General features: G+C 45.6%; 1 protein-coding gene across 1 annotated transcript in view; it reads right to left on the minus strand.

Moving 5' to 3' along the window:
* The window catches only part of RANBP3 (RAN binding protein 3), a 2,163,070-nt gene that overhangs the window by 727,718 nt on the left and 1,410,548 nt on the right, over positions 1 to 24,804 (minus strand). The window contains exon 13 of the mRNA XM_044054814.1: positions 13,574 to 13,676. Coding sequence (XP_043910749.1) covers positions 13,574 to 13,676 — 103 coding nt within the window. The remainder of the gene's footprint in view (positions 1 to 13,573; positions 13,677 to 24,804) is intronic.

Here is a 24,804-nt window from a genome sequence, read left to right on the forward strand (position 1 = left end):
ATCTGGAAAGAAGGAAAGGTAAGGCGGCTTGACGATAGAGCCTGAAGTTCAGACACTCTTCTGGCTGAAGTGATAGCTACTAAGAAGGCAGTCTTCCAGGAAAGGTACTTCAGGTCTGTAGAAGCTGCAGGCTCAAGGGAGGAGCAGTAAGGGCTTGCAGAACTAAAGATAGGTCCCAAGGTGGTACAATCTCTTTGACTGGAGGCCTCAACAAAAAATCCCTTTAAGAAAGGTTTTGCACAATTTCACGGTCATGAGGGGAGCTGTCTCATGACCAATGTGATAATGAGAGATGGCTGCCAATTGTACCTTAATCGTGGAAGAACTTGCCCCTTGATGAAAGAGGTCTGTTAAAAAGTCCAGCACTGCCGACATAGGTGCTGAAAAAGGATCCAAACTTTTCTGGACCGCCCAAATAGAGAATCTCTTCCATTTACTCCGATAAACCTGCCTAGTGGAAGGTTTATGAGCCGCCACTAGGATGGCCTTGACCGGTGACGAGATACCGGGAGTCCTAATCAAGGATGGAACTGGAGCAGCCAAGCTGTCAATTTCAGGGTGCGTAGATTGGGGACCGAAATTCCCAGAGGGTGGGAGATAAGATCCGGAATCGGATCCAGAATCCAGGATGGATTCACTTTGTGAGACCATACAAAGGGGAACCAGGGTTGACGAGGCCAGAACGGGGCAATGAGAATCATTCTGCTCCCCAAACTGTTGGCTTTCTGCAGAAGCCTCTGCATCAGAGGTAGTGGAGGGTAGGCATAAAGGAGACCGGGAGGCCAAGCATGCACCAGCGCATCTCTCGGGGATTCCCCTGGTGGGGGAAGCAGAGCGAAGAAATTGTCGCATTTGGCGTTTGAGTGAGAGGCAAAAAGATCGCAACAGGGTCAACGGCAAAAATCTTCTTCACTACCTGAGGATTGAGAGACCACTCGTGAGGGGAAAGAATGGTGCGACTGAGTTTGTCCGCAAGGATGTTTGATTTTCCCGGAATGTGCGTTGCTACAAGAAAGCGTTTGGTGGAAATTGCCCATTCCCAGACTCTCATGGCCTCTCGACAAAGGGGATAGGACCTGGTTCCTCCCTGTTTGTTGATGTACCAGACTACCGACATGTTGTCTGTCTGAATCGCAATAGTCCCTGAAGGAAGAACGTTGTGAAGTGCTTGCAACGCTAGGAGCACAGCCCTCATTTCCAGGACATTTATATGCAACGAAGTCTCTGTGGAGTTCCACGTGCCTTGGACAATCTTCCCCGCAGAATGCCCCCCCCACCCGAGGCAAGAAGCATCTGTGGTCACTGTAGCTCGGGGAAATGCTGCACAAAAAGGTCTCCCTGTCAGAGGCTCCGGAGACCGAAGCCACCAAAGAAGGGAATCCTTGCATGCTTTGCTGACCGCTATTGGACTGTTGAGAGAGGAACAGAGAGGGGACCACTGAACCTGAAGGGTCCATTGAAGAACCCGCATGCGTAAGCGCGCACGAATAAGAAGCGGGATAGCTGCCGCCATCGAACCTAGGGCCCTCAGGACCGAAGCTGCTGTCGGAAATGGTTGCAGGACCGCTGCGACATGACACTTCAGGTTGGAAATTCTGTCTGGGGTGAGGAAGGCTCGCATTGACCTGGTGTTTAGCCTTCCTCCTATGAAATCTATAACTTGTGTGGGGTGCAGTAAAGATTTCTCCCAGTTGATAGTGATGCCCAGCCTTGGGGCTATACGAAGGAAGTAGTCCCTGGCTGAGCACAGAAGATGCCTTGATGATGCCGTCAGGAGCCAGTCGTCCAGGTACGGAAAGACCTGTAATCCCTGGAGCCTCAGGTGGGCCGCTACAACCGCTAGTACCTTGGTGAACACCCTGGGGGCTGAGGTGAGACCAAAGGGGAGGACCCTGAACTGATAATGACTGGCTCCCAGCCGGAAGCGAAGAAACCTCCTGGACCGTCTGTCCATGCGAATGTGGTAGTACGCGTCCTTGAGGTCGATGGAGCACATCCAGTCGTTCTCCCTCAAGAGGGGGAGTATAGATTGAAGGGTGACCATCCGGAACTTTTGCTTGGTTACTGACAGGTTCAGCAGGGAAAGATCCAAGATCGGTCTTAAGTCAACCGTTTTCTTTGGCACTAAAAAGAACCTGGAGTAAAACCCTGACCCGGTTTGATCTGGGGGGACGCACTGGATAGCTCTTTTTTCTAGCAGCTGTCCGATTTCGATAGCTGCTGCCTCCCTTTGGTCGGGTGGTACATCTGGGAGGCTGCGAGATCTGGGAACTTTGTACAGGGGAATTGTATAACCTCTGGATATCACGCGAAGCACCCAACAGTCTGTTGTGATGGACTCCCAAGAAGTTAGGTGCCTCGAAAAGCGCCCCCCGACTGCCTCCAGAGACGGACAGTCGGGCAACCCTTCAGGGCTGCTGCGTGGGCCTATCAGAGAAAGGTTCTCTGGACCCAAAGTTTCTAGGAGCCCCCCTGCCTCTAGGACGGCGACCTCCCTGTCCTCCTCTGCCACGGGAGGACTGGTTATCCGGAGCAGGTTGGGACTGCTGCGACTTCCGGAACCACATATTCTTCTGTCCCTTTTGGTTCTTCGAGAAGGACCTCTGGGGAGCTGAGAAGCGGACTCCGACGGCAGACAGCGTCTTCCCGTCCTTCTCGCTTTGGACCAATGTTTCGAACAGTTTTGCCAAACAAGGCAGAACCATCAAAGGGGCATTCGAAGTCGCCTTGAAGGGCTCTGCGAATCACAGTGGCGGAGCCAGGCCTGCCGCCTCATGACTAGGCCTGCTCCGCTGGCTCTAGCGGCTCCCTCGGTAGCATGAGAAAGTAGCCGCATAGATGTGTTAGAAACTGCTCTAAGAGTGGCCATTCGGTGGAGTATACCTGCTTGTCCTCACCCGACATGGACTCTGGGAGATGCAGCGTATTCTTTAATCAAATCCGCTGCATCCTGATGACGTGTGCCATGTAGTTCAGCGCTCAAAGAGAAGGTTGCTGAACTGAAAACTCGCTTCCCAATGCGATCCATCGAGGGACTCCTTGCCCGGAGGATGCATAGAGGGACTCTCCTGGGCCAATTCCCTCTTAGTGGCTGCAGCCATCATCATGGCATCTACTGGGGCCTTTGCTCCAGTGAGTGCGGTCCGCCGGAGGGAAAGGATACGGTCAGGGCGCTTGGGTACAGGCTCAACGGTGTCCGGATCCTTCCACGCCTGGTGGATATAAGGTCCACCAGAGGGTCGGCAGGAGGGACACCCAAGAGGTAGATGGGCCCCTCGAATGCCTCCAAGAACACAGACTCGCCTGAGGAGGCCTTGGGGCAGACCACCCCCTGATCCTCAACATTTCCATAATGTCTCCAAATGAGACGCCTTCAGGGGTGACCTTGGGAGCCCTCCCTTCATCCAAGTCTGTGTCTTCGGTAACGGACTCGGGAGTCCATGTGCCTCCTTTGCACTTACACTTCCGAGGTACTTCTTTGGGGGCTGTCCGAGGAGTACTCTTCCGCAGCTGGATGTTCCAAGGGAACTACTTGGGACATCGAGGCGGGCTGTCCCTGGGACCGGCTGGTGGGAGCCTGGCCCAACTGCAAGGGAGTGCGGATGGAGCCGTGGCAGGGACCGAGGGTCCGAAGTCCTCAACAGTGCCCTTTCCACTACGTCAAGGCCGAGGGGAGCCAGCTTCTCTGAACCCGAGCCGACCCCACTCGGATCCGACGCACGGATCGGAGCCGGAGCCGAGACCGTCGGATCCGAGAGACCGGTGTGCTCCGACCTAGACGGAGCCGAAGACACACCAGCTCCCTCGGATCCGAGGCTCGGTCCTCAGCTCCGAGAGGTCGGGTCCGAAGCACCCGAAGCACTCAAGGGATGGGACGGATCCGAGGTGCGCCGACCTATCGGATCCGACCCACCCCCGGATCCAACTCTGCCCGGCGCCGACAGCTCCGAACCCATGGTGTTGGGTTGCGGAGAAGGAGCCAAAGGGGCGAAAAAAGGGGTCGAAGCCCCTCCCGGATTAGGGGGGGGGCTAGGAGCACTCCCATTTGCATTTGGGCCTGGATGAATTTCCTCATCATCCGGTCCATGTCTGCTTCACTCATGGAGAAGGTAGATCTAGTCGAGGCCACCGAAGCGGACCTAGAGAGCCGCCTTGGGGACCTCGCTGAAGGGCTAGCCTCCTCCTCCTCGGGCCCAGGAGAGAACCGTGGGGAGTGGAGCCGAGGAGGAGGGAAACTAGAAGGCACAGGAGAGGCCCGCTTGGACGGAGGAGCCGAACTAGAGGTTTCAGCTCTCCGTTTGTGGTGCCTCTCCCTGTGCCTCTCCTTCTTTTCTCTCTCCTAGAAGACTCTCTCCTCCGGCATCTTAGAGGAGGTTGAGTCCCAGCCGGTGGAGGAGAGCCCACAGCAACTGCTTGCTGTGTAGAAGGGCAGAAGCGGTATCTGGAGGGAGAAGTCCCGCCAGAACCAGCTCGACCTCCGCTCCCTCAAAGCTCGGGGTTGAACCCTGCACAAATGGTACAACCAGATGACAGGTGTTCAACCCCAAGCATGACCGAGTGTGGCCATCCGCCGGGGACAGCTTATGGCCACACTCGGTGCACTTAGAAAAAACTGCCTTATGGGCTTCAGACATACTCTAGCCCTAACAGGCCTAAACACACACAAACCACTCAAACTACGCAAACCCGGGAAGAAAAAATAAAAGGTAGAGGAAGGAAAGCCTAACAGACACACTTCTATTTAAAATAATCAAAAAAGGTTAAATTTTACACAATTTTCCTGTCAGAAAACTTATCTGCACTAGGAGCTCAAGGAATCCGTCGCAACTTGAAAGCGGCAAACGAAACCTGGGGTCAGTCAGGGCTTGGCAAGGGGTTATGGGTAGGAGGAGGAGCTAGGAGCTCGGAGCCTAAGCTTTTGAAATGCCGGCTCGGATCCGAGGTCGGATCCGATACCCACAGGTTGCAGACAAATGAAGTCTGCCTACTTCAGATACTTTGTTTCTCCATAGGGGCATCTAGGAGTTTAGACTTGACATGGTCTGGCAAGGATTGCTCTTTTAGCCAGGCATGCCTTCGAATCACTGCTCCAGTCATAGCTGATCTAAATGAAGCCTCCAGTGCATCATAGCCACATTTTAAGAAATGATTACTGACCTGCTGAGAGTTGTGTACCAAATCCTGAAGGGACTTACGGTCTAAAGGTTCAGGAGAGGAAAGCTTTTTATTCAGCTGATCTAACAAAAATTCCTGGTACTGTATCATGTGAAATTGACAGTTTAAAGCCCTGGCAGAAAGTGTAGCGGATGTATAAACCTTTTTACCCCATCTCTCTAATGCTCTTGACTCTCTTTCAGAGGGTAGGGGGGTTTTGGCAGTGGCAGCTGCAACACCCTTTGGGCCCTGAGAAATAGTTTCTGGGTCTGCAGCATGGGCCTTATATAAGTGGAAGTGAGAATCCGGGACCCTGTAATATCTGTCAGGTTTGGCAGGGGCCGGGGGAAGAGAATCAGGGGCTGAACTGGCATCATTGTATGCATCATCAACAACTGATAGTACAGGTGGTATGGCTAAAGGTCTATGCGGTGGCAAGTGTAAAAAAAGTCCTTAGCCTTTTCCTAGAATCAGAAAAATCCTGACCCTGCCATTGAAAGTGTTCCCTCATTGAGTGTAGAGTCTCCCCAAAGGAAAATTCTTCTGGGGGGGGGGGGGGGGGAGGCAGAAGGAATCGAGTCTTCTGCATCCGAATCCTCATAAGGTGAGTATGGTCCTTCCTGATGGTCTGATAAATCTGATCCATCCGAGGAATAGTCAGAGGAGAGAGGTTCAGGGGGATCAGTCCTAGGCCTTTTTTCAGGAGGGGGTTGTGAGGCCCTGTCTGGGTGAGGTTGGGATCCCCTAATCAGAGATATAAGGTCCTCAGCAAGGCTGAGAATCTGAGAACTTGAGGAAGGTCTGTGAGAGGAAGCTTTTGTTGGTAAGGCCTTGGAAAGTTTGGCTGCTTTAGCCCTGGAGAAGGCCTTAATAGACATAGAAGCAGGGGGTCTAGCTGCCCCACGTGCAGGAGTAGAGATGTCCAACGGAATGGTGTCGGACAATTCTTGTGCGCCTGCTTCTTCGGTAGGAATTTCTGTAGCCGACTCAGCCAGGGCCTCTGTGGCCTTGGTTGTCGGAGGCATGCTATCGGCAGAAGGAAGAACCGAGGACTCTGTTTCAGCCGAAACAGAGACACTCGCGGTAGGCCTAACCGTGGTTTCAGCCGAAACCGCGGGCCGCGAGTGTCGGTCCTTTTCCTTGCGTTTTTTGGCTAAATGTGTAGTCGGAGTCTCAGACGGCATTTTATATGCAAAAGCGGAACCAAAAAACTCTTCTGCAAACTCCGACCGACGTCTAAGTGTCCGTCGGTTGAAGGAAGCACAGGCTAAGCAAGCTGATACGTCGTGGTCTGGGCCTAAGCAAGGAAGGCAGTAAGAGTGGAAATCCTTATGAGGTATTTGTTTCCCACAAGTTAAACAATTATTTACTTTGTCTGACATTGGCTGAGGCAAGAAAGAGTCCCCAACGGGGTACTTAGCTTTTTTAGAAGTCTTCGGTAGCTGAAATCTCTGGATCTGACCGACCGGCACTTGCGAACAGCTTCTGCTTCGGGCACCGCGCGGCAAGAAAGACGGAGGAAAATGGCGTCGGCTGATGCCTTTATACCCCAGGAGCTATGACGTTGGGTGAAGTGCGACATCAGCCGAGGCCAGACCCAGACTTTGGAATCCGACCGAAGGGCTGCCTGAGGCAGGACAACCCATACGTTATGACTGCAGATGCATCCTTGAAGGACATCCACTAATTTCAGGAACTTTATTTGTACTGGCTTAGGAACGAGGTCCATTCCAGTCAAGGTATTAGAAACCCAAAAGAGTTGGAGAAATTTTTAAAAAAGTCAGAAGCTCTCTCAGTACTGTGGAACTTTGAACATTTAGTTTTGCCTGTTTGCAGCTAGGCAGCCCATATACTATAGTCTATACCACCCTGCACGGACTGCTTCAGTTTCAGCTCTCCGGTTTTAGTTAAATAAAAGAAAAAAAAAAGTTTAACAAATAGCTACGATGCAGCAAAAACACCTCTTACAGCAAAAAATCTGGACAAAGCCATAAATAAGAGTGGGACAAACGCCCCAAAATAGGGACAATTTTACCACTCAGCTGAACAATGAATACTGCTGCAATGTTATCTGGCTTATATGTACAAAATATGAGCAGTGTACTGCACGATTCTACTGCACTGCACCTCCTCTATGTATATTGTACTGCCTTATACCAAGCAGGCTACCGAGATGTATACAACACCATTACAAATTCCCTAGAGCACCTAAAATACTGCACGAGTAACATAATGCTGTAGGGATTTAATGCTATATTTGGTGTTCTGTGGCATCAGAAAACACTGTACCAGTGGAACAGTGAAAAATACAGCTACAATAAACCTTCATTATATGTGAAAATTTTAACTACAGCTGTTTGCTTTTTTTATTGCAACTTTATTAACAAGTTCAGTTACCAGAAAAAGAAATGTATCATAAGGAAAATGTATATATGTTTGAGACTTCATTTAAATGGATTAACAAAGGCTAGAAAAACACAGTAATTTTTCATAACATTGCATAAGAGACATTGTTATATAAAACTAAGGGGATTACACCTACTTTCTGGACCTTAATTGCTTTCCTTAAAGACAGTCTATTGTCAACACGTACAATGCTTTCTTCATGACCTGCTGCATTAAGAATAGCTCTTCTGCCCACCTCTTCCAAACCTGCCAGGTGTATATCATCTCTGCCTGCAAATGAAATGTTGCGCGCAGGCCAGGATCTCTGCTGCATTGTTCCAACTGTGAGTGCCTTCCTACACCACCTAAAGTGGGCATCACAGTCTGCCTCTACATCAATATAATCAACACCAGTTAACCATAGTAATTTGGCACAGACGGTCTTATCACACTATTATACAAGGTCTATGCTGTTGTGCTATGTCCGGCATTTCTTCTGGAATCCCTGTCCCTGCAGTTTGGTTGCATCTAATACTGCTACTGTGTGTATGACATGGTAAGTCAGTCAAAGTAGGAAGGCAGTGTTCTCAAATGGTCCCAGTAAAGACAAGCAGAACAGAGCTGATGATACAAAGATAGATGCAGTAGTTAAAGATGGAAAAAAAACAGCAAAACCTCTGCAAAGGCTGAATAAGTGGGCAGAAAGGAGGCAGTCAATGTTCAAGGCAAATAAATGCAAAGTACTACACAGGACACAGTGACTCTATTGTGAATTTTCAGTTAGGGAAGTGGAGCTGATGATGACTAAGAAAGAAAGGGATCTGGGGTGTTGATCACCGCTGGGGTGGACTACGACAAACAGGATAAAAGGAAAGCAGCAGCAAATGGAATACTGGGGTGCTTCCTTAGGATGATAGATTCCAGAAGCAGTGAAGTAATTGCTCTTACAAACTTAGAACGTTGATAGAATAACAGATTTTGCATTAGTATGAATTTTCTGAAGGGTATGAAGTCAAACTCAAATTTCTGCCATTATTTTCTAATGTTAATCTTGAATGGTTCACCAGTAATTTGCCAGAAAACCACAACTTTATGAAAAGCAGGCCAATATGAGGCAAAAATCTGGACATTCGGTGATCATCTGTACAGTTGACAGGTATGGTTGCCACAGTGTAGAATGCAGGAAAAACAGCATTTCGTGAAGGTAGTTACGGGTAAGGGACCATCAACCCAGGCAGCACAATAGCAAAAGTGTACACCTCCATGCATGGAGAGCTTCAATTTAAGCTTTCCAGTTTTAGTAAAAAAGGTTTAGCAGACAGCTGCTATTGTGTAGACCGCACCACAAACATACTGTACGTTGATGTACACTACACTGATGAACATCAAGGTAGTTACATTAACGGATTGGCACCCCAGACAGACAAGTTGCTACACATCCCTGCATGGAGTGCTTTTCAGCCCTCCGGTTTTACTTGAGAAAAAAAAAAAAAAAGTTTAGCAAAAAGCTCTCATGCAGCAAACAACTGCTAATGTGTAGACCGCACCACGAGCATACTGTACATTGATGTACAGTACACTGAGGAGCATCAGGATAGTTACATTAACGGATCGGTGCCCCCCCCAGCCCAGTTGCTAATGCTACAATGTATACCTCCCTGCACGGAGTGCTTCAGTTTCAGCTGTCCGCTTTTACTGAAACAAACAAAAGGAAAAAAGGTTTGGAAAACAGCTAACATGCAGCAAACAGCTGCTATATTGTAGACCGCACCACAAACTGTACGTTGATGTACAGTACACTGAGGAGCATCAGTGTAGTTACATCAACAGATTGGCACCCCAGTAGCTTCATTACATGCCTCCCTGCAATAAGTGCTTTTCAGCTCTCTGGTTTTAGTATTAAAAAAAAAAGTTTTGCAAACATCTACGATGCAGAAAACAGCTGCTATAGTGTAGACAGTTACTTCATAGCACATAATACTGTGGATGGGCAACTAGTTACAGCAACAGATCAGCACCATACATCTCAGAAGTTATAGAGTAAGAAGGTCAAAAATAGGGACACACTAAATATTGCTCTTTCAAACTGCGAAAGTTGATAGAACAGGTTTGGCATTAGCATGAATTGTTTGAAGGGTATCGCATATGCTACTAAACATCTGTCATTATTCTTTACATACAGTCATTAATGGTTTGCCTGTAATTTGCCAGAAAATCACAATGTTATGAAATAAGGACACAAAATACGAGCCAATACTCTAGACATTCTGTGAAATGCTAGTCAGTTGAGAACTATGACTGACACGTTAATGTTTTGCACTTACCAAGGAAATTATTCTATCTGCCTAAATACTTCTGCAAAAAGAAGGGATCGGAACCAAAGAAGGGTTGTGTTCTTTTTCCCAAGGGAAGGAAAATAGTCCTGGGAAAGGTCGTATTTAAAGAGCTGAGGGTAGGGAAGTGGATGTGTTTGCTAATGTCACACAGAGTGGTACTACAACAGCCAGACTGAGCGTGTGATGCTCCTGAAGTAAAAAGAGCATAATTGGTAAAAAACTAAGGGGAAAGGTGCAGAAAGAGCGACACAGATGCATTTTCAACTACTTAAAGTATGCATTGGTGGAAAAAAAAATAAAGTATTCTGGAAGCTGCATGTCTGACACACTCCCTTTAATCTTCATTCCATTCATCACTGATGGGACAGAGTCCCCAACTACCTTGTGTCACTTGGGCGGCCCTTATGGAAGAATATTCCTGAGCACCACTGAGCCAAATGAAGCTCTTCCCCTGATAACCAGATCCAATTTATAATGAATGATAAAAGTATGAGTAGCCCAAGTAGCTGCTGCTCAGATGTCCATGGAAGCTCTAGAGTGGAACGCTACAGAAGTTGCCATTGATCTGGAGTGAGCTTTGATTTTTTTATGGTGTAGACATTCTCTCGTGGTGATAAATGAAAGTTATGCAGTCTTCTAAACCATTTAGATAAGGTCACTTTAGAAATGGACTTTCCCATTTTAGGACCAGAGGAGGATATAAATAACTCGTTTGATTTGCGGATTGTATTTGTCCTAAGTAAATTCTCAGTTGTCTGTGGACGTCAAGTAAATGTAAACAGTACTCTCCTTTGTTCGAAATTTTAGGAAAGAAAACTGGTAGGTCAATAGTCTGATTAATAGAGAACTCAGAAATTACTTTGGGAAGGAAGAAAGGATTGGTTTGTAGTGGTACTCTGTCCTTATGGAAAATCAAATAAGGACGTTTCATGCATAGAGCATGGAGCTCGGTAATGTGTCTGGCCGATATGACTACCAGAAAAAGAGATTCCCAAGATAGAAACTTGATGTCACAAGTGGCTGCAGGCTAAAAAGGAGGCCATGTTAAAGATTGTAAGACTAGTGTGAGACTGCATGGTTCTATGGGCTGCCTAACTGGAAGTCTGGAGTGATAGACTCCTTTCAAAAAGGCTTTGCTTAGGCGATGTGAAATTAAGGAGGAGACACCAAAACCATTATGAAAGTTTGAAATGGCATCTAAATGAACTTGTACAGTTGATGCTGCGGCACCCTCCTCAAAGTAGTTTGATAAGTACTGAAGTGCGGCAGAGACCAGTACAGAGTATGGATCTAGTTTTCTCTGTCTAGACCAGAGTGAAAATCTTTTCCATTTGTCAGCATAAAGTTTCCTGGTGGATGGTTTATGCGAAGCCAGGATAATGTCACATACTGGAGAGGAAAGATTACAATGCCCGTTGATAATTGGAAGTGGAGAAGCCAAGCTGTGAGCTTGAGACTGGTCAAGTTTGGGTTGCTCAACCCTTGGGGGTGAGAAATCAGATCAGGAGTTTGATCCAGGATCCATGGTCAGCAAAGTAGATGAGGCCAGAGAAAGGGGAACTATACCTGTCGAGGCCAATAAAGTGCTAGGAGGATCACTTTGTTTTTTGACCGAAGAGCTTTCTTCACGAATTGAAGAATCAGAGGGATGGGGGGATAAGCATATAGCAGTCCCATGGGCCAATCATGGATTAGAGCATCCCTTGGGGACTCCCCCCTGCAGGGGAAGAAGTTGCTGCATTTGTGGTTGGACAGGGAGTTGAACAGGTCGCAGCAAGGCTGTCCCCAATGGCTGAAACTCTTTGCCGCTATGTTAGAGTTGAGGGACCTCTCGTGAGGCAGGAGAATGCATCTGCTCAGCTTGTCTGCAATCAAGCTGGAATTGCCCGGGATACGAGTTGCTGTCAGAAAGTGGCTGGAAGCTATTAGCCATTGCCAAACTCTCATGGCCTCTCAACATAGGAGGTAGGACTTGGTTCCGCCTTGTTTGTTGATTTACCAAATTACTGACATGTTGTCTGACTGGATAGCAATTATTCCCGAAGGAAGGGCAGACTGAAATGCTTGCAACGTCAAAAGCACTGCCCTCAGTTCTAAAACGTTTACATGCAGATTGGCCTCTATATTGGACCATGTGCCTTGCACTGTCATTCCCTGAAAATGCCCCACCCTATCAGGTAGACGTCCGTGGTCACAATGGCACTGGGCTGAGAGGGGTGGAAGGGTCGGCTCCAAAGCTCGGTCTGACTTCATCAACCAAGTTAGGTCTTGCTTGCATCGATTTGTTATTCGAATCTCGAAAGACAAAGGGCGATGGTTTGGATACCACTGGGTTAACAAATGCCATTGTAGGAGTCTCATGTGAAGTCTTGCAAGGGATACTAGTGATATTGATGCTGCCATTGACCCTAACAGTTGAAGGACCTCTCGAGTTGAAACCATGTCGTCACAGAGAATCACTCGGAGCTGGATCCTTAGTCTTCATAGCCTGCGATCTGGGAGGGAGATTAGCAAGAATGGGTATTGAAAATGACCCCTATAAATTTCAAATATCGGGTTGGAGTCATACTGGATTTCTCCCAGTTTATAGAGATTCTCAGATGATTTGCCAAAGAGAGGCTGTAGTACAAGGCTGTTATCAGTAGATGCTTGGTGGGGGCGGTAAGGAGCCAATTGTCTAAGTATGGAAGCCCCCGGTATTCCTTGTAGTCTCAAGTGAGCTGTCACTACTGCTTAAACATTGAAAATGCCATAACTCAAAGTCCCCATGCTAATTTAAAACCAACTCCAAGATCGCACAAAGGGCAGATTTTCCGATCTTCACTGTACCATGATCTCACAATCAACACAGCAATGCAATTCATTTTTGATTTTAAAACCGTTCGCTCCTCGATTTCATGATAGGAACCCCACCCCTCCCAAACTACTGACTAAAACAGTAAGCACTTTCCACAGTGTTTACATTCACTGAAGCCATGCTCAGGGCCTAAACAAACACTGCATATGATCACTTTTAAGGGTTGTCTATCTCAGTCACCTTTCCTGATGGGCATAGCAAAACTATTGATCAAAAATGTTGCACAAACTTCTTGCTGGAAAAAAAAATAAAAACAGCCACTAAAAACTAAGTGTTTTAAAATTACACACACAAGAAAAGATTCACTTCAATTAAATGGGAAAAGTGCAAAACTCAAAAAGGCACAATGTATTGCACTCAAAAAGAGAAATGGAGAGAACACAGAGGTAGGCTACACAAGGCCAACCCCCTTCAGTATATTTCAACACAAAACCAGTTTAGGCTCTTTGAGGGGGGATAAACCACTGCTTTCGAATTTCAGCCCAAAAGACACAAGATGCATGGGATATAACCTAACATTAGTGACCTTCCCCAAGGCTGAAGATGGCACAAACTTATTTTCCCCTTCACTGCCGTTAACATACTTGACGTGGGAAACCTGGAAGAAATGTCCATACTGCTCCTGAAATGTGGTTTAAGACGCGTATCCACATGTGGCTAGGTTCAATTTCTACAGAAGTCTTCAACCTTTAAATTTTTAAGCTATGCACTGAGTCACAATACTACAAAGTCATTAAAATCCAAAGCATCGACATAACTATAGCCACATTACTTAAAATAAATAAATAAATAAAATTCAGATCTATCTATACAATACCAAAGACTGCTTTCTGCCACTTACACTTATCTGGAGTGGCTTCATGTGAAGAAGGTTCAGAACTGGATCCTCCAGTAGCATTTTCTCGGCCATTGTCTGAATTCGTTTCACTCAACTTTGGGGGACTCTAAGCATGAAAGACAGAAGATGTAACAAACCTTCAAATGTTTCTAAGGGACAATTAGTACTTGTGTAGGATTATTAACAATACATGAGACAATATCCACAACTGTACTTAATTGCATCTTCTTGCACATATGTACAAGCAAACGCTAGGGATGGTATTTTAAAATGCGGCAAGATTTCCACTCCAGCAAAATTTGCAGATGGCATTAAAAACCTGTAATACAGAACAGAGTTCATTTTTACAACAGAAAGAATGAAAGTTTCTTTTCCGTTTTATTCTTCTCACCATAAACATGCTCATTTGCATTTGGAAGACTACTGCCATTGCTGTACCTTTTTGGGCCTCATTTCTTCATTAAAGATAAAGCAACTTGCATACAAACAGTACTGCAGTCCAGTGTCATTAAATGATCACATGTATCCTATACTGATTCTGTTATTTGTTATAATTCAGTACAGTTTTCAAATGAAGACAATAGGACATTACTGAAAAGGTACTAACCAATAGGAAGATGAACTGCACTCTACAGTATGCAAGCATTTGATTATTTCTCATTTCAGCTACAAGGCTTTTGGAGTATGCCATAGTGAGCCTCTGTCAAACCACTGTGGAGTCCTAGAAAGTAAAATCCTTGGCCTTTGCTCGGAGCAGACTTAGTCCTGCAGCACATCCCCCACAATACACACATGCATGCATTTGAAACAATTAAGACCTTGTTAATTAAGTTACTCATTCACCACCGACGTAACACACTGAAGGTGTATTTGATTGCATATTTCTGCATTTAGACTTCTATCATGCAAAAATACTGAAAAATTAACATTTTACATATTTTCATACCAGGAGGGTTTCCACACAGGGCCATCTTGTCAGTCAAAAAATGCTGCCACTTTACATTTTAAAAACATGCTAGGGTATTCCTATTTGACTTAACTGCCAGAATGATGGAAAAAAATCCCATACTTTTAAACTATAAATTATACTCAAGAAAAAAATTACAGGTGCCTCTCAATTATGAGTAACACTTGCATTTATTATGAATTTAAAATAGGCTTAGTGGAAACTTCCTTTCATTACTATTACAAAAGTTATGCATTTACCATAAAGTTCCATCTGCGATGTCCATTTTCATTCTTCTGCAACTAATGGGATTGGATCCGATCCTCGGATCTAACTTGGCCTTGATACTAGCTTGTGGCCACCAATGAACTCTCAAGCTCCTTACCTACCCACAATGCACCACCCCTAACATCCCTCTGATCTTGTTTGCAGCTTGACAAAAAGTCTACAAAAGAAATACCATCACTGGAGTTCAACACAAAGGACATAGGTGTCCTGAAGTACCTCATTCCTCCAGAAGTCAGTTATGAACTATGGAGGGTGGGGAGTTGAAGCATAAAAATGGATAACACAGATGGAACATTACACAAGTACATAACTTTTTATCTAATTATGTCAATTTTCTTTCATTCCTCAACTAATGGGACAGAGTCCCCAGCTACCTAAATTCCTGAGTGGACTCCAAGGAAGGATATTTCGGAGTATGGCTGAGCCAAAGGCTGCTCTTCCCCTTGAGACCAAATCTAGTTTGCAATCAGTGATAAAGGTATGAGGATTTGACCAAGTTGCAGCTGCACATATATTGTCCACAGAAGCTCTAGATTGGAGTACAGCAGAAGTTGCCATAGATCTGGATAAATGAGCCTTTAATGATTTTGATAATGGGAGATTAAATTTGTTATAAAGCAGATGCAATTTGTCATCCATGGAGCCAGTTACCTTTGTAACAGATTCACATAAGCCGCGGTGGTACAGCGGTAGCGTTGTTGCCTCACAGCAAGAGGTTATCCCGTTCGACTCTCGGCCGGAGTGCCTTCTGTGTGGAGTCTGCATGTCTTCCCCGCGGTCGAGTGGCCTCCGAAAGACATGCATGAATGGGCATGCCTTCGCTGAAGGTTGGGCGTCAGGCTGGCAACTCGGCACCATAAAAATCTACTGTCAATCATTAACGGACCAGAGTTCCGCTGTGGCGACTCCCTAACCGGGAAAAGCCTAAAAGATGAATATTATGTGCAAAAGGAAACAAATAACTGATAGCCTTTCTAATCTCTTTTGTCCTGTCTAGGTAGAAACGTAAATGTCTATGAACATCCAAGTGCAGCATGCATTCCCCTTTATTTGTATATTGTGGGAAAAATACTGGTAAGTTAATGGATTGGTTAATGTTGGATTCTGACACCACCTTGGGAAGTAAGGAAGCATTAGTATGTAAAGTGACCCTGTTCTTATGAAAATCAAATAAGGGGGCTTAGAAGATAACACTTGAAATTCTTCTAGCAGATGTAATTGCTACTAAAAAGAGAGTTTCCCAGGTCAAAAATTTAAGATAACATTTATCCACAGGTTCAAAGAAAGAATCTATTAAGGCTTGCAGTACTAAATTTAAATCCCATGGTGGCACGGGGCCTTTACATAGTGGTCTTAGAGTTGTTGTTGTCTCTTTCGGCTTTTCCTGGTTAGGGGTCGCCACAGCAGAACTCCGGTCCGCTAATGATTGGCAGTAGATTTTTACGTAGATTTTTACATGCCAAGTTGCCGGCCCTGACGCACAACCTTCAACGAAGGTACACCCATTCACGCACGTCTCCACACAGAAGACGCTCTAGCTGAGAATTGAACAGGACAACGTCTTACTATGAGGTGACAACGCGTCTTAGCAGAGTACCTTTCAAAAACACCTTGCAAAGTTTAGAGGAGGCCAGGGAAGAATTTTGAAATCCTAAATGAAAGTTGGAGATTGCTGCAAATTGAACTTAATCAACTAGCAACCTCATTTAACAAACTGACTAAAAATTATGGAACATAACGAACTGGAGCTGAGAAGGGTTCTATCCGATTCTGTTCTGCCCAATAAACAAACCTTCTCCATTTCCTCCTGTAGAGTTTCCAAGTAGAAGGATTATGGGAAGATAAAGTATGGAACAAATGGGAAAAAGCATTGGTTGCCTGGCTATTAAGAGAATTGGAGAAACCACTCGGTTAGTTTGAGATATCTGGGAAAACCATGCCTGTCGGGTGAGACAGAAGGTCTACAACTGGATCCAGAATCCAAGGTGGGTATACTAGATGAGGCCAAAGAAAGGAGAACCAAATCTGCTGAAGCTAGTAAGGTGCAATTAGGATGACTTTGCACTTCAACTGGGCTGCTTTCTGTGGGAATTAGGGGAGTTGGAAGATAAGCATACAGAAGACTGTGGGGGGGGGGTGCAATCGTAAAGCTGAGCATCCTTCGGTAATTCGAGGATCAGGGCAAAGAAGCTGCTGCACTTGTTTAAGGGGGATTCAAAAAGATCACAGCAAGGCTGGCCCCACCAAATGAAAATCATTTCTGTCACTTTGTTGCTGAGAGACCACTTGTGAGGTAGTAAAATGAATCTGCTCAGCTTGCTATCACACTTGACTTCCTCAGAATATGCATTATTAGAAAGTGGTTGGAAGATATTGCCCATTGCCACACACTGACAAGCTTCTCGATACAGGGAATAAGATCTGGTTCCCTCTTGCTTGTTGATGTACCAGACTACTGACATGTCTGTCTACACTGCAACTTTCCCAAGAGGAAGAGAGTCCTGGAATGCCTGCAATGCTAACAGTACCGCTCTCATCTCCAGAACACTGATGTGCAGGTTGGTCACTACACAGGACCACGTGCCTTGGACAGTTTTCCCAAGGAAGTGCCACCCCCCCTCCCAATCTGGTAAACATCTGTGGTCACTATGGTATTGGGCTGAGGCAGAATGTAAGGATGACCTTGTAACAGACGTTCTAACTGCATCCACCATGAAAGGTATTGTGATTCTCATCTTTGCAGATATGGGCTGAGAAAGCACTGACCATTGTGTTGCCAGCATCCATTGAAGAATTTTCATGTGGAATCTTGCTATAGGGACTAAAATTACTGCCAGTGACACTGATCCCAGGGCTTGCAGAAACAACTGGGCTGAAATTCTGCTACTGCCCAATATTTTCCTGACCTGGCTCCTTGTTTGCACTGTCAATAGAGGAACAGAAGTTACCATAGAAACTGTATTGAACACTTACTATGAATTCTAATGTCTGGATTGGCTGCAGATGAGACTTGTTGCAATTTATGGTTATGCCAAGATGCAAACGGGTCGGTAACACCTGGTCCCAAGCTTTCATCAGTCGATACCTGGTTGGAGCAGTAATAAGCCAGTCTTCTAAACATGGAAAAGTACACTTACCATAAATGTAGATGTTAGTGTATTCACTGTTGCAGTCATTACATTTGGGTAATCTGCTGGCAGGTTGCCCTCAGTCAGCCTGAATTCCAAAGTCTTGGGTCCTGCATCGGTTGCTGTCTTCCTCTTCCATGACATCAGGTCGTCAGGGGTATAAAACATGCAGCCGATGCCATTTTCTTTAGTTTTTCTTGCCCCAGATGCCAGGTGCCCCCAAAAAGGTAGCAAATATATATATATATATATATATATATATATATACATGCATTAATATAAACTTTACCTTCATGTACAAGCAAATACACCACATAGGCTTTAAAAGATAGAGAAGGAAAGATAAACTCCAGAATGAAAGGGGGATGGCGGGAGGGTAACCTGGACTGCAACAGTGAACACACTCTAACATCTACATTTATGGCAAGTGTACACAACTGTACTATGTTCTTCATGTTTCAATGTTGCAGTCATTACATTTGGGTAGAATCCCAAAGCTATGGTTGGGAGGCTGGAGCTAAACAGCATTAGGTGCGGTTATAAAGCCCTGCAGAACTGCAGTGGCAAAGCCTGCCCTGGACTTAGCGTAGAGAAGCAAATCATAATGCTTTGTAAAGGTGTGAACAGAATTCCAAGTAGCAGCCTCTAGAATGTCTTTGGTTGGTACTCCTCTGAGAAAGGCTGCTGAAGTAGTTGCAGCTCTGGTGGAATGAGACCTAATGCCCTTGGGCACAGGTTTACCATGGTGTAAGTAGCAGAAACGGATGCAGTGGCTTATCCACTTTGAAATGATCTGCTTTGAAATAGCCTTTCCTTCTGATCCTGCAGCATATGTCACTAGTAATTGCTCAGTTTTTCTTAGAGCTTTAGCCCTTCTCAAGTAGAATCTTAGCTGTCTGTGCACGTCCAAGGAATGCAGAATTCTCTCCCCCTTGCTCTGTGGATTTGGATAAAAGGTTGGCAGATGAATAGTTTGGTTAAGAGCCACACTGGAAACCACCTTAGGCATAAATGTAGGCTTTGCCCTCAGAAACACCCTGTCTGGGTAAAATATGACAAGAGGCTCTACAGCCATGAGGGCCTGTAACTCTGAAACTCTTCTTGCTGAAGTAATTGCTAGTAGCAGAGTGGTTTTCCATGATAAGAACTTTATATCAGCGGTAGCAGCTGGTTCAAATGGAGGCAGGGTGAGCTTTTCCAACACATAATTGAGGTACCATGCAGGTATTGGTGATCTTCTAGGAGGCCTTACATTTTTGGCTCCTTTAAGATACTACTTTATTGGTGGCTCTGTATTGTAATGATCCAAAATGGCAGAGGCATGGATTTTAACTGATGAGAAAGATAGGCCTTTATCAAGCATCTCAGTCAAGTATTGTAATATCTGAGGAATATTTGGTTCTGCTGCATCATTTTCTTGTGCTTGATTCCAAGTACAGAATCTCTTCCATTTATCAGGATAAGATTTTCTAGTACTAGGTCTTCTGGCTTCCAAAATAACATCCATCACAGCTTTACTGAGAGGTGGTGTTTGTATAACTACATGATCAGCCATGCTGCCAGGTTCAGTGTCTGGAGTGGATTGTGCAGGATCTGACTGTTTTGCTGGGACAGTAGTTGAGGTATTTGAGGTAAGGTCCAAGCTGGGTATTGAGACAAGTTCCTTAGGATTGGGTACCAGTATTGGCAGGGCCAGTCTGGGGCAATTAGTATCATCTTTGGTTTCTCTTGTTTGACTTTTAGGAGGACCTCGGGAAGAAGAGGCAGAGGAGGAAAGGAGTAAACGAATAGGTTTTTCCAAATGGAGGATAGAGTGTCCACTTTCCATGCTTGTCTGTGATAAGTCCTTGTGCAGAATCTTTTCAATGGATAATTTTGAGGAGAGGCAAATAGATATGTCTGGGTTCCCCCATTTCTTTGTTATCATGCTAAAGACTTGTGGATCTAGTTTCCACTGGTGAGGATCCATAATGTTTCTGCTTAAATCGTCTGCCAGAGTATTTTGCTTTCCTGGCAGGAATTGAGCTTGAAGATGTATTTGGTAAGTCAAAGCTGTGTCCCACAGTGCCATGGCTAATCTGCAAAGGGGATATGAGTGTGTGCCCCCTTGCTTGTTTATATACCACATGACCGTGGTGTTGCCCGTCTTTATCAGTAGTTGTCCTGGATGAAGTAGGTCCTTGAAGGCTGTTAGGGCATTTTGAACAGCTAGCATCTCTTTCTGGTTGATATGTAGATGCATTTGTTTTGGGGTCCATATGCCCTGAATGCACCTTCCTGCCATGTGGGCTCCCCAGGCATAATCTGATGAGTCTGTTAAGGTTTGGCTGGCATGGGGTAGAGTGAAGGCCCGTCCCACCATAGAAACGTCTGTTGTAGGCAGGGAATGAGAGGAATCATTGTTTCCAGACTGTGACCATGCTGACTCCATAAACTTTTTAGGTACCATTGAAGTTTCCTCATATGCAGTCTTGCATATGGAATCAGTAGGATGCAGGATGCCATGAAGCCCAAAGCCTGCAGAATTTGTCTTGCAGATAACTGGGTTTTTATTGCCATCAGTTTGAAGTAAGTAGTCAGTTGCCTATGCTTGTCTGGCATGAGGTAAGCCATCTGGGCAGTTGTATTCAAGCTTGCACCCAAGGAATGTTATCTTTGGAGAGGGTACCAGTTGTGATTTCTTTTTGGTTGTGTACCCTAGGCATGTTAGAACTGTCTTTTCACAAACGCCAGGTGTTGAAGAAGAATGTTCTTGTTCTCTGCTTGAATGAGACAGTCGTCCAAGTAAGGATATATTTGTATACTTCTTTGTCTGCAAAATGCAATTACTGGTGCCAGGCACTTTGTAAAGACCCTGGGCGCAGTAGATAAAACCAAACGGCAGAGCAGAGAATTGGTAATGCATTAAGCCTGCCTTGAATCTGAGGTATCTTCTGCACGACTGTCTTATTGGGACATGCAAGTATGCCTCTTTTTAAGTCTAATGTCACCAGCCAAGCATTCTTGCCCAGCATGGGCAGAAGCTGCTACAACGTCAGCAGTTTGAATTTTGGAATGTCCAGGTATGTGTTCAAAATCAATAAATCCAGTATTGGCCGCCAGGCCTTGTCCTTTCTGGGTACCAAGAACAGTCTTGTGTAAAAACCTTGCCCTTTTTCCTGTTCTGGCACTGGCTGAATGGCCCCCATATCCATGAGGGACATAACCCGTTTATGTGCCTCTGCCCATTGATTTTTTGGCAGATCTGGGCAAATGTTTGCCATTGGTAGAGTATGGGAATGGAATCTGTATCCCTGTGATACTATGTTTAGCACTCACTTGTCCTGGGTTATTAACTGCCAATTTTGAGCAAAAAGTGCTAATTTTCCCCCCAAGAAAAAGATAAGTGCTTGGTGTAGGCAGAGGGAAGTCATTGGGACTGTTTTCTGTCGGTTTGCGCTTTATTTCCTCCGGATTTGGAGGTAGAAGCACCTCATTGCTTTGACCTGTATGAATCTTGTGCCTGGTATCTGGAGCCCTTAGGGCGCCTGGATTTGTCCCTTTGAGCTCTGTCCAACACAGGAAAGGACCAATTTTTTGTAGGTCAGTGTCTACTGAATCTTGGTGGCTGCACTTGTAAGAAGTATTTTACAGTTTGCATAGACTTAGCTTTGTCTTCCATTTTCTTTAAAACCTCTACTGCGCCTTAATACCAGAGTACCATGCTGTAAAGGTGCATCTAGCAATTTAGCTTTAACATGATCACGCAAATTTTGTTCCTTTAGCCAGGCACACCTCCTAATCACAGATCCACTAACTGCGGCCCTGCAAGAGGCCTCTAAGGAGTCAAAACCACATTGCAAAGTATGCTTTCCAACCTGTTCAGCTGCATGCAATAATTCCTGCAATTCTTTATTTTCTGCACATTCAGAAATCAACATAATTTTCTGTTTCAGCAATCCCATAACATGTTGTTGATACTTGAACATATGAAATTGACAGTTTAAGGCCCTAATTGCCAAGGTTGCAGATGTACAAACCTTTTTTCCCCATCTGTCCAGTGCCCTTGAATCTCTGTCAAAGGGGGTAGGATTTTTTTGCTGTTGAGGCCTTAACTCCCTTTGGACCCTGTGAAATAGTTTCAGGATCAGCAGCAGGGTTTCTAAATAAAAATGTATGCGAGTCAGGGACCCTGTACTATGTCAGGCTTGCCGGAGGTAAGGAGTCAGGGGTCAAGCTTGACACCGAAAACACATCATCCACAATGTCTAAAACAAGGGGAATGGCTAAAGGCCTGTGCTGAGGGAGGAGGAGGAAATCCCTGAGCCCCTTTTTTGATTCTGCGAAATCTTAACTTTCCCAGTGAAAATGCTCCCTCAAAGTATGCAAGGTTTCTCCAAATGAATAATCCTCAGGAGGTGATGCAGATGGTACAGACTCCTCTGCATCAGAATCCTCATAGGGAGGTATAGATAATTCCTGATCAGAAGAAATAGAAACTTGATCTGAAGATTCATAATCAGTGTCTTGCCTAGGCCTCTTATCTGGAGGGGGATGGGAACTCCTGATCAAGGTAATAAGGTCCTTCAGCCATTTTGATCATTTGTTTTTTAGGCATAGAGGCCTGTGCACGTGGCTCATGCATTGTTTGGTTTTGCAGCTGTTGGTTTGATATACAAATGTTGAGGCCTGAAAACCCCCTCAGAAGCCGGTGCCTGCTCAGCTGCTCCGGACCCATCCGAGGGAGATACATCCGTAGGTCCAATACTTTGAGTATCTCACGGCATCCACGAGTGTCGGCAGAGGCCTGCGACTCAAGTTGCGGGTATCAGGGGCTGCGAAAGCACCTCACTGAGTACCGGCGACTGGCTTAGGAGAAGCTTTGTCATCGGTTTTGGACCTCGACCGTCTCTCGCTGTCCTTTTCTTTGCGTTTTTTATGTACTCCGGTAGTCGGATTGCTATCTGACGACATTTCTGGGTAGTTGAATCTGTTTCCAAAATACTTTGAGGCAAAAATATACAGACGCTTAACAGTGCGTTGGTAAATCTAGCACAAAATTGACAGCCAGGCACGTTGTGATCAGGGCCTAGGCAAGGAACATAGTATAACGGGGTACTTAGCTTTGATGAAGACGTCTGTTCTGAATCTCAAACTCGAATATTTCATGAGTTGGCCGACCGGCACTTGCGAAATGCTTCTGCATCGGGCACCACGCAGCAAGAAAGACTACAGAAAATGGCATCGGCTGCATGTTTTATAGACCTGACGTCATGGAAGAGGAGACAGCAACAGACGCAGGATCCAAGACTTTGGAGTTCAGGCCGACTTGAGGGCAACCTGCCAGCAGATTACCCAAATGTAATGACTGCAACAGTGAAACACGAAGATCACCATCCAGAATCCTTGCAGTGTTAAGTGAGCTGTAACCACTGCCATACACTTCAACACCCTGGGGGCTGTGGTGAGGCCAACTGATGACTGGCTCCCAGACAGAAGCTTAAGTACCCTCTGGACTGTCTGTTCATCTTTATGTGACAGTATGCATCCAGAAGCTCTAGATAGTTGTCCTTGCCCAGAAAGAGGAAAATGGACTGACCCATGACCATCCGGAACTTTCTCTCTCAAACCGACTTGTTCAATACACTGAGATCCAAAATTGGTTTCCAGTCCCCTGTCTTCTTTGGCACTAAAAAGAATCTCTAGTATGTTCTGGATTCTATCTAATCTGATGGGATCTCTTGGGTGACTCTTCTAGCAGCTTTTGGATTTCTAATGCTGCTGCTTTCCTCTGACTGGGTGGAACACTGGGAATTTTTCTGGATAATGGAAGAGGCAGGAAAAGGGAATTATATAACCTCTAGAGATAATTCTCTGCACCCAACTGTCTTTTGTCATACACAGCCAGGCTTTCTGATACAGGATACAGGGACAAGTGACCCCAGACTGCCTCCAGAGGCAGGCAAATTAGGCCTCCAACTCAGCAGCACTGACCGGGGCCATCGGAAAAGGAATCTCTACACCCACAGTTTTGCGGGTGTCCTATGCCAAGGGGGCATCGTCTTCCACTACTGTACTCCCCTCTGACTCAGGGGGAACTGACTCCACTTGTGTCCTGGAAAGGACCCTGATATTTTATGAACTGCATTTTTTGACTTTCCCTTTGATTCCCGGAAAAGGTCCTTTGAGTAATCAAAAAATGCACTCCCACTGCAGAGAGGGTCTTTCCATCTTTCTCACACCTAGACTGTGCCCTTTACTGTGGGGCCAAATAAAGAAGTGCCATCAAAGGTAGCAGTGATGAACGATGACTTGAAGGGCTCCACAAACTCTACATAGGCACATCCCCTAATTGAAATGTCTGAACCCGCAGCCCTTGAGGCACCTTCTGCAGCATGTGAGATAAACCTCATGGACGAATTTGATACAGCCTGTAGGGCAGCCATCTGAGAGACTACCACAGACTGAGCCTCGGCAGTTGCAGTAACCGAAAGAGATTTGGATAACTAACAAAATCTCTTTTGTAGACTAGTAAAATGTGCTAAATAGTTCAGCAATCCATATGCAAACGTCACTAAAGAATAAATAAGTGTCTCAAATTTGTCTATTGCCCTTTACTCTCTATTAGGAGGATGGACAGTGGAACTCTGCTCAGCGAGTTCCTTTCTGTAGCCACGGTCACAACCATGGCATCTACTGGAACACATTTATTCCAATATTCTCAGCCTACTGGTGGAGCCAGAATCTTGTCTGGTCACTTGGGGATTGGCTCAATCATATCAGGTTTCTTCCACACCCACCTGGAAATCAGATCAGTACGTTCATTGATTGTAACCCAGGAGGTAGATGGACCAATACCAAATACTTCCAGAAATACTGGTTCCTCAGGAGGA

This window comes from Protopterus annectens, chromosome 13.part0 (assembly GCF_019279795.1).
Source record: "Protopterus annectens isolate FY-2018-M chromosome 13.part0, PAN1.0, whole genome shotgun sequence".
In the NCBI taxonomy this organism is placed as follows: domain Eukaryota; kingdom Metazoa; phylum Chordata; order Ceratodontiformes; family Protopteridae; genus Protopterus; species Protopterus annectens.